The sequence below is a fragment of the Rhinopithecus roxellana genome, chromosome 20 (assembly GCF_007565055.1).
Source record: "Rhinopithecus roxellana isolate Shanxi Qingling chromosome 20, ASM756505v1, whole genome shotgun sequence".
Lineage (NCBI taxonomy): Eukaryota > Metazoa > Chordata > Mammalia > Primates > Cercopithecidae > Rhinopithecus > Rhinopithecus roxellana.
This window is the reverse complement of record NC_044568.1, coordinates 14,168,429-14,186,678: the sequence shown is the minus strand read 5'-3', so window position 1 is coordinate 14,186,678 and position 18,250 is coordinate 14,168,429. Positions and strand designations below refer to the sequence as shown.

Sequence of the window (18,250 nt, the reverse complement as noted above, 5' to 3'; positions counted from 1 at the left end):
CACTGGTAAAGCTACTTAATGACCAAAAGACACAACACTGCCGTATAGACTCAGGCAGTACTGCCACTGGAACACCATGCACTTATACCTCTCACCTTCCTGTACCACTTCTGCCCAATTTTTTCACACTTGTCCCCTGTAGTTCCATAAAAGGTCAAGCTATAAAGCAAACCATGCATAGCAAGCTTAGGTAGGTCACTTGTAATCCCTTTCATGCCTTGCTCTCTGGAACCCCTCTTAACTGAGTACATGGGACCCCAACATGACTAATATGAGTTTTTCTCATTTCTTAGTTTTCTATTCTGAACTAGTCTGAACAGCTAACCATTGGCCATTGCAAGTGGTGGCAGAATTTAGCAATAAAGTCGGGGTTATGAACACAGCTGGGAGCTCAGGAACTCCTTGGCAACGCTGTAACTTTCTCTTTAATTTACATTCACATGCCCAGAAGTCTGACCAAAAAGTTAAGGAAAATGAAAATTCTCAACATCCAAACCCAGCCACAGCTAACACATGCACAAGCACAAAAATCTGCCCCAATTCCTCTGGTCATCTCCTGCCCTTGACCTTGACAGATACAACCCTCTAAATAAACCTCTAACTATAAACACTTGTCAATGGCATTTTCCTTCTCCAAGAAACATAACCCCAAGAAGCAAAATACACTTATCATGCCATGCATACGCTTTTTAAAACTGTATCCAACACAATCCAAAGCTCAAAAAGCAAGTAAACAGACGAAAGTCCAGTTAGATGGAAGCAATTTTCCCATCAAATACTCTTCCAAAGCTCTATGATAAATTGCTCATTCAACCACTTCTGTCACATCCAATTAGGTGTGAATCACATTTTTATTTACACTTACCTCTGCCACTCGGTGGGTGGAACTAAATCGAGGTTGTGAACCAGCCAAAACGCAGTGTTGGTGGGTGGCATTGAGATCATCTACAGGAAAAACACCAGAAATGTAAAAAACCATTTTTATTAGTCAGTATATACTATATATTATTTAACTAAAACACAAAGTAAACAGTAAATCCATCTTTTAAGAAATGACAATAACCAAGGAATCAACACTTACCTTGTATTCTTTAATCAATCCCTTATAAGTAGGTGACTATATACATATGTATATATATATGTTCCCTTATATATGTATCTACTTATAAGTAGACATTATATATGTAGATATATAACAAGTATAATAATATAAATATAAGTATAATAAATATGATACACTTAGATATACTTATACATACACAAGTATATGTAAGTGTAAGTAGATATATAATCATATGTCTATAATTAAATATGTATATATTCTATCATACAAGGCATGACACTTTGAAGAGTGAAAGGGGGTGCTATTTACAATTATTCCAGAACAACAGGTATAAACCAGGACTGTCCTCAGCAAACAAGATATAGGGTCACTCTGCTTATTTGTGGTCCTATGATGCCCACCCACTATAAAATTCACTATGTATGGACTGAGCTTCTTTCACCTTCTCATGACACATCTATTTCTACTCTTTAGAATAAACCAGAATTTGGAGTTGAACACCTTTCATCTGAAAAATCTGCCTCTTTCCTTCTGTAATCAAAGTATCAATTTTGCCCTAACAATTTTCCAGGCAACAAACCAACCAATTCAGCATGTTGCATGTTTGGCTCTTAGAACAGAATTCAAGTCTAGGGATTCACGACCCAAGAATGAAGTAGGTGGTGAATTCATCAGTTGAAGAATATTCCTAAAACCACAAGCAGTGGGAGAAAAACCAATGACCAAGTTGTTGCAGATCCTGAGAAATGATACCACAAGTCAGGCAAAATCTATACAACCTCTGCTTAGGACATGACTTCATCTACTACAAAAAAAAGAGAGTTGTAATGTTTCCAGCAATGATATCCTATACAGGCAACACAAGATTTTTATCAAGATACCAAAAACGATAATGACTTAAACTAAGAGGCAAATCCCACCAGGCCCCTTACGTGTCAGCAAAAACAACCTACAATATCATCTCTAAACATAGAAAGGAAATGCAAAATATTAAGGCAGGATTTCCACTTATGAATATTGTGAAGTAACAGTGACAAGATTTACCCTTCTGCCTTAAACAACTACAAAACAAGCCAAAAATATGAATCAAAGGTTTCAGCAAGATATAATCCCATGGAGAAGAGAAACAAAATAGGCGAGAGACACCTACAATTGCCCTAACTTACTCCATGGAAACAGTTTCAATGCCACAGAATAAAGAAGAGGAAGTCAAAATCCAGTCTCTGTTTCTTTCTTGCCAAGTTGAGAAGACAAAGATTGGAGTATAGGGAGGCCAAGGCCACAGGGCGTTGAAAGGCAGAATGCTGAAACGGAAACAGATATACAGAGAGAGAGCACACAGAGATTGCAGAAGGGTTCCCTTAAGTATTTGGAAGAGCACTGACCTGTGCATGTATGAATAAAAACTTCCCAAGGGCCATAAAAAGAAGCACCAGAATGCAGCAGGTGGAACCAATTTCAGATCTCACTCACAGCTAGGAGTATTTTATGATCCCAGCAGCCAAAATGGCTCTCACTACATGAGATACTAGAAAATCCTTAGGAAAGCATCACTGCAGAAGTAGGGCTAAATGAGTCCTAGGTTAAATGTTTCTCTAGTCCCACCTAGCAAGGCTTAAAACTAAGCCTCAAAAGGATCCAACTTCTGGCCAGGCACAGTGGCTCATGCCTGTAATCCCAGTACTTCGGGAGGCCGAGGTGAGTGGATTACCTTGTTATGCCCAGACCGTTTGTTCCCCGAAGAAGACCACCAGAGTCCAGAGTCAAAGCCAAGCGGCAAGGATCTTTAATGCAAGTTCAAACTTGGTCCCTCCGTTCCACAACATACAAGAGGGCCTCGAACAATGCGTGCGCTTGCTTTTTATAGCCTAATGTAAACAGGACTTGTAAAGTTGCAGAGGAACGAGGGAATTCTCTAGGTTACAGCATTACAATTGGTTAACATTTTAAGTTTATACATTTAGCAGTTTTTTATTGGTTCCCGTGCTTTCACAAACGGCTGTGTTCTTATCGGGGACTTTCCAGGTGGTGTCTTTCTAAAGTTGAGATATATGGTAGTCTTTGAGTTGAAAGATATATGGTGGGGAGACATATGGTGGGATGTGCCCAGGAAGTTGAGAGACACATGGAGGGATGTGTTTATACGGGGCTCAGGAAGTTGAGAGATATATGGCAAGCACTGGTAATTAGAACAGAAAAAGAACAAGACAGGGACTTTCACAATGCTTATCTATACAACGTCTGGAATCTATAGATAACATAATCGGTTAGGTCCGGGGTCAACTTTTAACTAGGCTCAAGGCGCCGCCCAGGCTGTCTGCCTGTGGATTTCATTTGATCTCTTTCGACCTAAGGTCAGGAGTGCAAGACCAGCCTGGACAACGTGGTGAAACCCTGTCTCTACCGAAAATACAAAAATTCGCTGGGCATGGTGGGAGGTGCTTGTAATCCCAGCTACTCGGGAGGCTGAGGCAGGAGAATTGCTTGAACACAGAAGGCAGAGGTTGTAGTGAGCCGAGATCATGCCATTGCACTGCAGCCTGGGAGACAAGAGCGAAACTCCATCTCAAAACTAAAAAAAAAAAAAAAAAGATCTAACTTCTTCTTAGCAATTTAATTATTCATTAGAGCAAAAGCCAAAAGTATGTAAAAGTATATAACAAAATCAGGCACCCAACAAATACTATGTGCAATATCCAACATCCATTCAAAAAGTAACAGAGAAATGAAAGATACACACACACACAATATGCGAGATAGTCACATCTCTCTTTTCTTCTAAATGTACATGTCTGCCCTTTCAGATATATATAAGTGAAGCTTCTAAAGGTTAAACATATAGTATCTGAAACAAAACTCACACTGAATGAGATGAACAGCAATTTGAAACTGCAGAAGAAAAGGTCAGTGAACTAAACACATAAAAAATAAAAACTATGCAAAATAAAGTGGCTAAAGAAAAAAGACTACAAAAATATGAAAGAGCAGAAGTGACCTCCAGGACAATATTAAGCCATTTAATGAAAATTTAATTTAAATTCTAGGGAAGGAAGAGTGACAAATACATACACATTTTTATAGAAACAATGGCCAAAATTCACCAAATTTCATGAAAACTATAAACCCAGAGATCCAATAAGCTCAATGAATTCTAAGCCAAAAAAATGATATAAGACTAAACTAAAGTATATCATAATGAAATGTCTTAAAATCAGTTATAAAGTAGAAATGTTAAAGGCAGTCAGAAAAAGAGACATTAAATACAGAGGGGCAAAGACTAGAATGACAGCAGACTTCTCATCAGAAGCTATAAAACTCAGAAGACAACTAGATGACAAAATACTAAAGGAAAAAACTGTCAATCTACTATTCTATACATAGTGAACACCCTTTCTAAAATAGAAGTGAAATAAAGACTTTTCAGAAAGAAATGAAACAATTTATATTCAGTAGATTTACACTATAAGAATTGTTATGAAATTCTACAGCCAAAAGAAAAATAATATCAGAAGGAATTTAGATCTGCTCAAAGGAATAAAAAGTAACATAAGTAAAAAATATCAGGAAAGAATAAATGCCTGTTTAAATCCAAAATAATAACAAAGTACTCTGAGGTTTATAACATCTGCAGACATAAAACACATGAAAAAGCACAAAAGACAGGAAGATGGAACGAAAAGTGGTACAACATTCAAAGTTACATTGTGGTAAGTCAAAGATGTAAAGATATTATAAAACCAAGAGCATGGCTCTCAATGACATGTAATTTTGTCACTCCTCACTCTGGAGAGACAGACTGGAAATAGAGAATGACAATTTATCAGAGTAAAAAACAAGAAGCCGCAACATGCACGGGAACCAGTACCAGGGTAGAAAAGTCGTAACTGTAACTACTGAATTGCTGGAGATTAAATGTAGACAGGACTGAAAGTTAAAAAGTCCAGGGGAGCTCAGTCTTAGGGAACTCCCAGACTTTTGTGAGTTTTATCTCCAAAAGCTCTAACAGGTTCTCACAGTGAAGATCCAAAAACATCTTCTCATGCTTCTGGCAGAAGGAAGGGAAAAAATAGCCACTTTATTTATTTATTTATTTATTTATTTATTTATTTATTTATTTATTTTCTCAGGAGACAGGGTCTCACTTGTCATCCAGGCTGGAGTGTAGTGGCATGAGCATACCTCAATGCTACCTACAACTCCTAGCCCCTGCTAGGCATCCTATCACAACTAAGAATGAGAAAAAAGAAAATGAGAAGCACTTGTGAGGTTCACAATTCACAGGAATAGACTTACTAAAAGACTGAGACTTAATCATAAGATTATAGAATGCTTCCCCTCCCAACATAACTTACCACTGCTTTATTACTGCAGTTCCTTTTATCCAGTACATCTCATCTGCCTATCAAGAAAAAAGTACACGGCCTTCTAAATGGCAAAAAAAAAAAAAAAAAGAAAAAGTTTGAAAAAACTGAGCAAAAATCAGAACCAGAGTCAGAAATGGCAGAAATTAATTATCAGAAATGTATTTTAAACTACGATTACTATTCTAAGGACTGTAAAGGACACCGTAGACAACATGCAAGAACTGATGGGGAATGTAAGCAGAGGGATGGAAATTCTAAGAAAGAATCAAAAACACAATGCTGGAAATCAATAACACTGTAACAGAAATGAAAAATGCCTTTAGTGGGCTCATTAGAGAACTGGGCAAGGTAGATGAAAGATCTCTGAGCATGAGGATATATTAAGAGAAACTTCCAAAACTGAAAAGCAAAGAGAAAAAGGACTGAAAAACAAAAAACAAACAGAAGCATGGGACAACTACAAAAGGTGTAATATATGTATAATGGGAATAACAGAAGGAGAAGAAAGAGGGAAAGGAACAGAAGAAAATTAAAAGCAATAATAACTAAGAAGGTTCTTAAATTAATGTTAGTCACCAAACTAGAGACTCGGAAAGCTCAGGAAAAAAAAATCCTACACCTAGGCATATTACATTCAAACTGCAGAAAGTCAAAGATAATTTTGAAAAAAGCCAGAAGGGAAAAACAGCTTCTCTATAAAGGAGCAAAAAAAAAAAAAAAAAAAAAAAAAAAAAAAAAAAAAAAAAAAAAAAAAAAAATCTGACATTTCTTCAGAAACCAGGCAAGCAATATAAAAGTGAAGTGAAATACCTAAGGTGTTGAGAGGAAAAAAACCAGCAACCTAGAATTGTGGATCCTACAAAACTATCCTTCAAAAATAAAGGAGAAACAGACCAGGTGTGGTGGCTTGTGTCTGTAATCCAAGCACTTTAGAAGGCCAAGGCAGGTGGATCACTTGAGGTCAGGAGTTCAAGACCAGCCTGACCAACATGGTAAAACCCCTTCTCTACTAAAAATACAAAAATCAGGCCGGGTGCGGTGGCTCAAGCCTGTAATCCCAGCACTTTGGGAGGCCGAGACGGGTGGATCACGAGGTCAGGAGATCGAGACCATCCTGGCTAACACCGTGAAACCCCGTCTCTACTAAAAAATACAAAAAACCAGCCTGGCGAGGTGGCGGGCGCCTGTAGTCCCAGCTACTCAGGAGGCTGAGGCAGAAGAATGGCGTAAACCTGGGAGGTAGAGCTTGCAGTGAGCTGAGATCCGGCCACTGCACTCCAGCCTGGGCGATAGAGCGACACTCCGTCTCAAAAAAAAAACAAAAAACAAAAAACAAAAAACAAAAATCAGGTGGGCGCAGTGGCACACACCTGTAATCCCAGCTACTCGGGAAGCTGAAGCAGGAAAATCGCTTGAACCCGGGAGGTGGAGGTTGCGGTGAGCCGAGATTGCGCCACTGCACTCCAGCCTGGGAGACAGAGTGAGACTCTGTCTCAGAAAAACAAAAAGAAAGAAAGAAAAGACTTTTTTTTAAATGTTTAAGACAAATAAATATTCAGGGAATTTGTTGCTAGTAGACTTGTATTGCAAGAAATTTGTCAGAAGAAAAATGATATAGGTCAGAAACTCAGATCTACATAAAGAAAGGAAGAGACTTTGAGATGGAATAAGTGAAGGCAAAATAAAAACCATTCTTTTTCTTACCTTTAATTGATAGAAGAGATAACAATTTATTCACAATAACAACAATGTATTCAATTATGTATGCCACATATATATATATATGCCTATGTATGCTTATTTGTAACTAAAATTAATGATAGCAATGAGTATTAGAGATGAGAGAAAAAATTAGGAATATTTTATTTTACTGTACTTGCCCTATCTGTGAAATAGTATAGTGTTATTTGAAAGTGGACTTGGAACAGTTGTAAATGTATACTGCAACCTCTAGGTCACTACTTAAAAAGTAAAAAAAAAAAAAAAAAAAAATATGTAACTGACATGCTAAGAAAGCAGATGCAATGAAATCATGGAATACTCAAAACTACAGAAGCAGAAAAAGAGTGGAAGACAAAAATGGGAAAAAAAAGACAAAATATAGAAAACTTAACAAATATAGTAGATATTAATTCAAGTGTATCAATAATCACTTTAAATGCTAGTGGTCTAAATATACACATTAAAAAACAAGAGATTATCAGAATGGATAAAAAACAAGGCATATGTTGTCTACAAGAAACTCAATTCAAATATAAAGATACACACAGATTAAACTTAAAGAAATGAAGAAGACAGATACACTCTGCTAACATTAATCTAAAGAAAGCTGGAGTGCCTATATTAATTTCAGACAAGGCAGATTTCAGAGCAAAAATAAATTATCACAGAGAAAAAAGGGTAGTACATAATGATAAAGGGGTAAATTCTCCCAGAAGATGTAACAGTCATTAACATGTATGCACCTAATAATAGAGCATCAAAATGTATAGGGCAAAACCTGACAGAATTGCAAGGAAAAACAGACAAATCCACTACTATAACTGGAGACGTCAGCATCCCTCTATCAGAAAAGGACAGATACAGCAGACAGAAAATCATTAAGGACATAGTTGAACTCAACAATATCATCAGTCAATTGAGTATAACTGACCTACATAGGCTATTTCATTCAACAACAGCAGAATACACACTAGCATCAAGCTCACATGGAGCATTCCCCAAAATAGACCACATTCTGGGTCATAAAACACATATTACCAAATTTAAAAGAATGAAAATCATACAATGTCTGACCTCTGGCCAGAATGGAATTAAACTAGAAAACAAGAACAGAAAGATAGTTGGAAAATCCCCAAATACTTGGAGATAGAACAATATACTTCTAATAATCTGTGGGTCAAAAAAAATCTTAAGAAAAATGAACTAAATGAAGTGAAAATACAACTTATCAAAATTTGTTGGAAGCAACATCAGCACTGCTTAAAGGAAAATTTATAGCATTAAATGCCACAAATGTATAGCATTAATATAGCATTCTGCTTGCTTATGTTAGAAGAAGAAAGATCTAAAATCAATAAGCTAAGCTTCAACTTTGTGAAGTTAAAAAAATAACAAATTAATCCAAAGTAAGCAGAAGAAAAGAAACAATAAAAGTTAATGTACCTCAATGAAATAAAAAACAGAAAACTAATAAAGAAAATTAATGAAAGCAAAAGCTGGTTCTTTTAAAAGATCAATAAAATTGATAAGCCTCTAGCCAGACTAAGAAAAAAAGAGACAAGAAACATATTACTAATGTCAGAAATGAAAGAGGTGACATCACTACAGATCCCATGGACATTAAAAGGATAATTTTAAAATGATATGAACAGTTATTTACCCCAAAATCTGATAACCTATACAAAATGCACAATTCCTTGAGAAATAAAATCTGCCGAAACTCATACAAGAAGAAATGAGTAATATGAATAGGCCTATCTCTATTAAAGAAATTGAATCAATAATTAACATGTTTCCAAAGCACCAGGCCCAAATATGTTCACTGTTGAGTTCTACCAAACATTTAAGGAAGAAATTATGCTACTTCTTAACAATCTTTATGAGAAGGTAACAGGGAATACTTCCAAACTCATTCTATGGGGTCAGCATTGCCCAGACAGACATTACAAAAAGGAAAACTAAAGACCAATATTATCTCATAAGCATAGATGCAAAAATCCACATCAAAATATAAGCAAATTGAATTCAACAATGTATAAAAAGAATTATACACCACAACCAAGTGAGATTTCTCCCAGGTATAAAAAACTGATTCAACATTCAAAAATCAACTAATGTAATCTATCACACCAACAAGCTACAAAGAAAAAAAAAATATGATCATACCAATAGGTATAGAAAAACCATTTGACAAAATGTGATACCCATTCATGATAAAAAAAAATCTCAGTAAACTAGAAATAGGGAAGAACTTCCTCAACATATAAAGAATGTGTAAGGAAACCTGCAGTGAACATCATACTTAGCAGTGTGAAACTAGAAGCTTTTCTGCTCAGAGGAAGAATAAGACAAGGATGTCTCCTCTCAACATTTCTTTTCAGTATCATACTGGAAGACCTGGCTGACACAGTTAAGACAGGAAAAGAAAACAAAAGGTATATAGATAGAGAAGGAAAAAATTAGAGTATCTTTGTTCACAGATTATATTATTGTCTGTGTAGCAAATTCAAAAGGATCAATAATTTAATCTGACTTTGAACAGACCACTCTGGCAGCTTTATAGGAAAGAGGAAGAACTAAAGGGGAAACAAGAATGGAAGCAGAAGGCCAGTCAGGAAGCTGTTGCAGTAAGTCACGCAGGGGTTAACAGTGACTTGAACTGCAGAGACAGGGGAGGAGATGACGAACAGACAACAGATTTAGAATGTTCTAGGAAAAGATAATAGGACATACTAATGAATTAGATGAGTCAAGTCAGGAAAAAGTAAACTCATGAGCAACTCTTGGGGTTTTCACAGCAACAACTAACTGAAGGTAAATAAGTCACAAAACCTTAGGACATTGCAAAATAATACTACAAAATGCAATTAGAGGTGAGGATGAAAACATCAGTGATACATTTGGAGTTTTAAATCCAAATATAAACATAACAATAGAGAGGATCAAAAGCCAAGATGGGCTCAGAAGTGTGACTTTAAGGCCTGATGAAGAAGGCTAAGTGGCCATTCTCTCTTCCCGTTTGCCATCTCTGAGGACATTCCTGAGCAGTTTTGGTTGATCCTGACTATGTTGCCTAAAGGAGGTTTCAGAGTCAAGCAAAATAATAAAAAAGTGGAGTTTGAAGGGGGGCTCCCCCGGCTAGATTCCCATAAAAGACTGGGACAATTTCTAGGAAATACATAAATGCCAGTCTCATCTACCCAAATAAAAGCCTTATTACTCTTATGCTATTAATACTGGGACCCACAGACATAATTAGGGGAAAAATCACCACCTTAATGAGCATGTTTGTTAAGTGCTTTTGTTCCACTGAAGGGAACACTGAGTCACCTAGTGACTCAGGCCAAATGGCAAACACAACACTAGAAGGTATACTTTGAGGCTTCCACCTTCATTTAAATCCTTGGCAACTCTCTAATCAAACAGTTCTTTTGAAATTGCTTCCAACTGTATCTAATCCTTTATGACTTTTAAAAAAGGAACTTGTAATTTTCATTTAAGAGCTTCTAATTTATCAAAAACTCCAAGTCTATAAAAGTGACTCAAGTTTCATGGATTGTGCATCTCAAAGGATATGCTTCAGACCTTCCCAGCTTTAAAAGATTATTCCTAATAATTTTTAGAAAAAATAAATTAAAGAATGTCTATTTACCAAAGCTATCTCAGAATACAGCTGAAACTTGACTGACACTGGATCCAACTGGAGTAAGAGTTTGTAGATGATGTGACAACACACATACAAAAAGAAAGGACGCTCTCACTCTTTGCTGGCTGAATGCTGCGTGCCCTGGCAGTGGTGAAGACAGCTCTGGACATTCACTGCAGCATGAAATCTCATCTCATATATAAAAGACCACAGAAGCAATGCTATAATTTACGCTACGGTGACCAATTCATGTTCAAGACTTTCCTGGTTTTAATACCGAAAGTCCTGCATCCCAAGATCCCCTTGACCGCAGACGAAAAGGGCAGTTGGTCACCCTAAATTTACCCCAGCCCTTATTTCCTTGGGTTTGTTGTCACGTATGTTACCAGGGCCATTTCACCCAAATTTCTTACAGAAACAATCATGACTTTTGCTAAAGGCACTCTTGGGGTAAATAAGCTGAATACTGAAATCCAATTTTCCCAGCTTCAGACAATCACTGAAGCTTTTCATTCTTACTTACCTGTCCATTCTCATCTCTCAATCTTAATATTTATGACCTTATTTTTCCTAGATGTGGGCCATCCATGGCTGAAAACATTTTCAGAATTTGATAGCCAATGAAAGGGGGAGGGGAAGGTTCCTGGCAAGATGCCAGTATAGACACAGGCCCTGTCCCATTCCTAGATTCTCAATGAGTCAATCAATGGAACGTAAAAATGGATCAAAACCTCTTCTGGCACTATATATTAGAGAAAGGTGCTCAATATGCCAGAAGTGCAAATGATTGTGCTGAATATAGTATAGGTGGAATTAGATTAAAGAAGGGCAAAGAAGGCTGACACGTGATTATCTCTCCAAAAGAGCAGCGAGCCTGATAAACATACCAATCAAATCCTAAGTGCAATGTTCACCTCTTAACTCAGAAAGCAGAGAGCAGGAGGGCAAGGGGAGCTTACGAGGCACCCAGAGAGCAAGGCTCTTGCCTCTGTAGTGAGTATTCTATGTACACAACCTGTGATACTCACTGTAGCGAGAGTTCTATGCACACAATCTGTGATACGCATAGACCCCAGGATGTATTGCTGTTATAAGCCACGACTCTGAGTACCAGGCATTGCAGAAACAAGGAACTGCAGCAACCAGCAACGATAGGAGTGGGCCAAAACCTACCATGGTTTGCTCATACTGCAAGCATCCACATAAAGACAAAAACAAGTGCTTAAGCACACTCCAATTTATAAAATCTCTATCTGGCTGTGTAAAGACACATTTTCTTCCACCTTCAAGTAAAGGATTTGGCCAGGAATCCATACTAATCTCTCACAGAACCAATCTCAGCTACTTGCATATAAGCCAGTACTAGTCCACTTTCTATGAGGATAAAGAGGTAAGGAGTCATTGCCAGAACTATGCAAAACTACTACAGTTCAAAGGAATGGAGGCACTTTGATCAAAACTGTCTTTTCTGAAAAAGGTTTACTCGAACTGACATGATAAAATTTTAGAAAATTCTCAGTTTTTCAAGAAGACACTTGATTCAAGAAGGCACTGCATCTGTGAAAATAAGGTAAGCAGACATGAAGCTGGAACAGTATGAGATCAGGAAAAACCACTTGCAATTGATTTTTTTAATACCATTTCTTCATTTAACATGGCAACAGATGGACTGAACAGCAGAAAGCATGCTGCAGAAAAACCAAATTACTGAGCTGGATGAGTGAACTCAAGAGATTCTCCTATAACTCAGGGAAAATATAAGAAATGAGAGATGGAAAACCTAAGACATGAGGAACAGATCCTGGAGATCAAAATGTACTTAACAGGAATCACAGAATGAAAGTAAAATACAGGCCGGGACCGGGCGCAGTGGCTCACGTCTGTAATCCCAGCACTTTGGAAAGCCGAGGCGGGTGGATCATGAGGTCAGGAGATGGAGACCATCCTGGCGAACACGGTGAAACCCTGTCTCTACTAAAAATACAAAAAAATTAGCCGGGTGTGGTGGCAAGCGCCTACAGTCCCAGCTACTGGGGAGGCTGAGGCAGGAGAAGGGCGTGAACCCAGGAGGCAGAGCTTGCAGTGAGCCGAGATCACGCCACTGCACTCCAGCCTGGGCAACAGAGCCAGACTCCATCTCAAAAAAAAAAAAAAAAAAGAGAAAGAAAGTAAAATACAAGCCAGGCATGGTGATTCACACCAGCAATACCAGCACTTTGGGAGCCCAAGGCAGATGGATTACTTAAGGCCAGCCAAGAGTTCGAGATCAGCCCTGTCAACATGGTGAAACCCTGTCTCTACTAAAAATACAAAAAAAATTAGCCGGGCATGGTGGCAGGCGCCTGTAATCCCAACTACTTGGGAAGCTGAGGCAGGAAAATTGCTTGAACCTGGGAGACAGAGCTAGTAGTGAGCCGAGATCACACCACTGTACTCTAGCCTGGTCGACAGAGTGAGACTCCACCTCAAAAAAAAAAAAAAAAGTAAGATACAGAAAGATATAAGAATAATCAAAGAAACACTAGAAGAATGTTTTCCAAGGTTGTGAAAAGACCAGAGTCTGCACTATGAAATGGTTGAGCAAGGACATAAACATATTCTGTTAAGAAATTAAATATAAAATACTACAAATGTCCAAACAGAAAATACAGCTTACCACAATGAAATCCTATATGAAGATGGCCTCAGACATCTCCCAACATCAAATATCAGAGGTCACAGAACAATATCTATAGAGTTGTTGGTGGTGGTTTTTTTGTTTGTTTGTTTGTTTTTGAGATGGAGTCTCGCTCATCGCCCAGGCTGGAGTATAGTGGCACAATCTTGGCTCACTGCAACCTCTGCCTCCCGGGTTCAAGTGATTCTCCTGCCTCAGCCTCCTTATAGCTTGGATTACAGGCATGTGCCATCACACCTGGCTAATTTTTGTATTTTTAGTAGAGATTGTGTTTTGCTATGTTGGCCAGGCTGGTTTTGAACTCTCGACCTCAGGTGATCCGCCCACCTCGACCTCCCAAAGTGCTGGGATTACAGGCATGAGCCACTGCACCCAGCCTCTATAGAGTTTTAAGGGTGAAAGTTTGATGCTCAATAATCCTATAGCCAATCAAAGAGATATTTACAAATGAAAGGATAGGAAGTCGTCACTCTTCCATAATGCAAAGACTCAAAGAATATGCCACGACCACTTCCCTGCTATTAGTCTTCATGAATATTATTAGAAATTACATTTTGGCTGACCAAGAGAACAATCAAGAATTTTTTTTAAATCACAGTACAAAAAGGCTAGCAGTAAGCATAAACGCAGTTAAATAATTTCATATATTGTTATTTAATTTAATGCAAGTATTACAGTTAAGACTTAAATGGAAAGATGTTTCACCTAAAATAAATATTAAAAATCTAAGTACAAAACTGAAAATTGGGTATAAGAAAATACCTGGGAAGTGGGCAGAAAGGTTGGATAAAGTAAATGTTAAGAAAAACACTAACTCCTCAACAGAAAAATGAGCAAAATACGATCAGCCAATGAATAACAGAAAGAAGTAAACAGTGGCCAATAAAAATAAAAAATGTTCAACCTCATGAATAAAGAAACGAAATTTAAAATAATAGCATATTTTCGCCCATCAAATTGGCAAAAATATTTGTAAATTGTAACGCTTAGCACTGTATAGAGTAGGGTAAAGGAGGCTGGTGGAAGTAACTGACGATCACATCTCATACACTGCAGGTAGGAATGAAAATAAAAATGTCTCTAAGTAACAGCCTGACAATAGAATATGTACTGTGTAAATGTTCACACCATAATACCTCACCAAGGCATTCAACTTCTAGCAATATTTCCTGGGGAAATAAAGATATATATACAAAGAGGTTCACTGTAGCAATACACAAAATATCAAAAAACTTGAATAACCAAAGTAGATTATTTTGTGATTTAAAACATTTTCTGAACTTTACTGAAGGATAATTGACAAAAATTTTATATATCTACAGTGTAAAATGTAATGTTTTAATATATATATACATTGTGAAATGACTTCTAAAACCAATCTAATTAACATACCCATGACCTCACAGTAATCGTGTGTGTGTGTGTGTGTGTGTGTGTATGTGCGCTAAAAACATTTAAGATCTACTCTCTTAGCTAATTTCACGTATGTAATACAGTATTAATAAATATAGTTACTGCTACGGTTTGGATCTGTGTCCCCACAAAATCTCATGCCGTACTGTAATCCCCAAGGTTGGAGGTGAGTCCTGGTGGGAGGTGACTGGATCATGGAGGCGTTTTCTCATTAATGGTTTAGCACCATCCTCTCGGTGCTGTTCTCATGACCGTGAGTTCTCACAAGATCAAGTGGTTTAAAAGTGTGTGGCACATCCCCCCTCACTCTCTCTTCCTCCTGCTCCGGCCATGTGAAGTGCTGACTCCCCCTTTTTGCTTTCCAGCATAATTTTATGAGGCCTCTCTAGAAGCCAAGCAGATACCAGCATCCTACTTCCTGAACAGCCTGGGGAACTGTGAACCAATGAAACTTCTTTATAAATGACCCAGTCTCAGGTATTTCTTCAGAGGAATGTGACAGACTAATACAGTTACTATGCTGTACATTAGGTCTCTAGAGTTTATTCATTCTGCATAAACAAAACTTGGTATCTTTTGACCAACATCTACCCAACATCCCTCAAACCCTTGGAAACCACCACTCAACTCTGTGCATTTATAACACTGTTAGATTCCACATATAAGTAAGATCATGTGGTATTCGTCTTTCTGTGCCTCATTTCACTTAGCATAACATATTCCAGATTAATCCACATTGTCACACATGACAGGATTTCCTTCTTTTTTAAGACTGAATAATATTTCACTATGTGTGGATATGTGTGGGTATGTGTGTGTAGATGTAGATATATAGATATACTTACCACATTTTCTTTATTCATTCCTCTGTTAACAGATACTTAGGTTGTTTCTAAATCATGGTTTTTGTGAATAATGCAGCAATGAACATGGGAATAAAGATATCTCTTTTAGATACTGATTTCATTTCCTTTGGATATGTATCCCAAAGTAGAATCGCTGGGTCATATGAAATTCTATTTTTAACTGTTTGAGAAACCTCCATGCAGTTTTCCACAATGGCTGTACCAATTTACACTCCCACCAATGGTGTACAAGTGTTCCCTTTTCTCCACATCCTCACCAACACTTGTTATCTATTGTCTATTGTATAATAGTTATTCTAACAAGTACGAAGTAATATCTCATGGTTTTGATTTACATTTCACTGATGATTAGATGTTGAGCACATTTTCATATACATGTTGAGCATTCACATGTCTTCTTTTCGGAAATGTCTATTCAAGTCCTTTGCTCATTTTTAGGTCAGGTTACTTGTTAACCTGCTATTGAGTTTTATGAGCTATTTACATATTTTGGATAGGAATTCCTTATCAAATGCATGGTTTGCGAATATTTTCTTCCATTGCATAGGTGGTCTCTTCACTCTGCTGCTGTTTCCTTTGTTGTGGAGAAGCTTGATAGTTTGATGCAATCACATACATGTACTTTTGCTTTTCCATAAGTTTTGTATTTCCATATCTTTGCATCCCATAAGTTTTGGGATATTGTCTTTCCATTTTCACTTGTCTCAAAAGATTATTTGATTTCCCTCTTCATTTCTCGCAAATTGATTGTTCAAGAAAATTTCCACGTCACTGTGGATTTTCCAATTTTCCTCTTATTATTGATTTCTAGTTTTATATCATTGTGGTCAAAAAAGATGCCTGATATGACTTCAGTCTTCTTCAATTTGTTAGTACTTACTTTGTGGCCTAACATATGATCTATGTTTGAGAATGTTTCATGTGCACTTGAACAGAATGTGTTCTTTTGATGTAGGATGGAATGTTTTGTATATGTGTTAGGTCCATTTGGTCTGTAGTGCTGTTCAAGTCTGCTGGCTCCCTATATATTTTCTGAATGGATTTCTACTGATTTTCCAAAATGTGGTACTCAATACCCCTACTGCTCCTGTATCGCTATTTGTCCCTTCAGTTCTGTTAATATTTGCTTTAAATATTTAGGTCCCAATGTTGAGTGCATATATACAGTTATCCCTTGGTATACAGGAGGGATCGGTTCCAGGACTGTGTGTGTATCCACAAATCAGTGTATACTCAGGTCCTACTGTTGGCCCTGCCGAACCTGTGTATATGGAAAGTTGGCTCTCCATACATGTGAGTTTCTAATCCCGTTAATATTGCAATTTCGATCAGTGTTTGGTTGAAAAAATCTGCATATAAGTGAACTCACAAAGTTCACACCGATGATTCTCAAGGGCCAACTGTCTTTACAATTGTTACATTTTCTTGATGAACTGACTCCTTTATCATTACATAATGAAATTCTTTGTATCTTGTGACAGTTACTGACTTAAAGTCTATCTTGTCTGATATATGTATGGCCAGTCTCTTTTGGTTACTATTTGCATAAAATATTTTTCAATCCCTTTATTTTCAGCCTATGTGTGTTTTTAGCCAAAGTGAGTCTCTATAATTTAATCTTAGTTTTTAAATCCATTTAGCCACTCTACGTCTTTTGATTGGGAAATTTAATCCATTTACATTTAAGTCATTACTGGTAGGTAAATACTATTGTCATTTTGTTAATTGTTTTCTGATTGTTTTGTCGTCCTTTGCTCCTTTCTTCTCTTGCTGTCTTCCTTTATGACTTAAGGATTTTTTTCAGTGGTATGCTTTGATTCCTTTGTCTTTACCTGTTGTGTATCTACTAATCTACTATGTGTTTTTGTTTTTCCTTGTGGTTACCATAAGGCCCACATAAAACACCTTATAGTAATAACAGTCTACTTCATGCTCATAACAACTTAACTCTGCATATAAAAACTCTACACTTCAACTTGTCCACTCACATTTTATGTTATGGATGTCATAATTTACATCTTTTATATGTTGTGCATCCATTAAAAATTATTGTGGCAGCAACTATTTTTAATACTTTTCACTTTTTACTTTGATAGAGTTACAAATGATCTATGCACCACCATCACAATATTAGAGTATTTTTAATTTGAGTATATTTTTACCTTTACAGTGAATTTTACAGTTTCGTATGTTTTCATGTTAGTTAGGACTTTTTCATTTTAACTTAAAGAACAACCTTTAGCAGTTCTTACAGACAGGTTTAGTTTTGATGAACTCCCACAGCTTTAGTTTGTCTGGGAAAATCTTGCTATTTTATTTCTGAAGGATAGCTTTGCCAGTTTGGTTTTCTTGGCTGGCACAGTCTTATTTCTTTCAGCATTTTGAATACATTATCCCATTCACTTCTGGCCTGCAAGGTTGCTGCTGAGAAATCCACTGATTATCTTACATGGGTTCCCTTATATATAATAATCCACTTTTCTCTTACTGCTTTCCAAA

At 37.0% G+C, this 18,250-nt stretch overlaps 1 protein-coding gene across 3 annotated transcripts in view; it reads right to left on the bottom strand.

Annotated features, from left to right (window-relative positions):
- The window catches only part of FTO (FTO alpha-ketoglutarate dependent dioxygenase), a 410,833-nt gene that overhangs the window by 237,633 nt on the left and 154,950 nt on the right, over positions 1–18,250 (bottom strand). For all 3 annotated transcript variants that reach the window (XM_030924926.1, XM_010358289.2, XM_030924927.1), the window contains exon 5: positions 866–945. In XM_030924926.1, the coding sequence (XP_030780786.1) occupies positions 866–945 (80 nt within the window). The remainder of the gene's footprint in view (positions 1–865; positions 946–18,250) is intronic.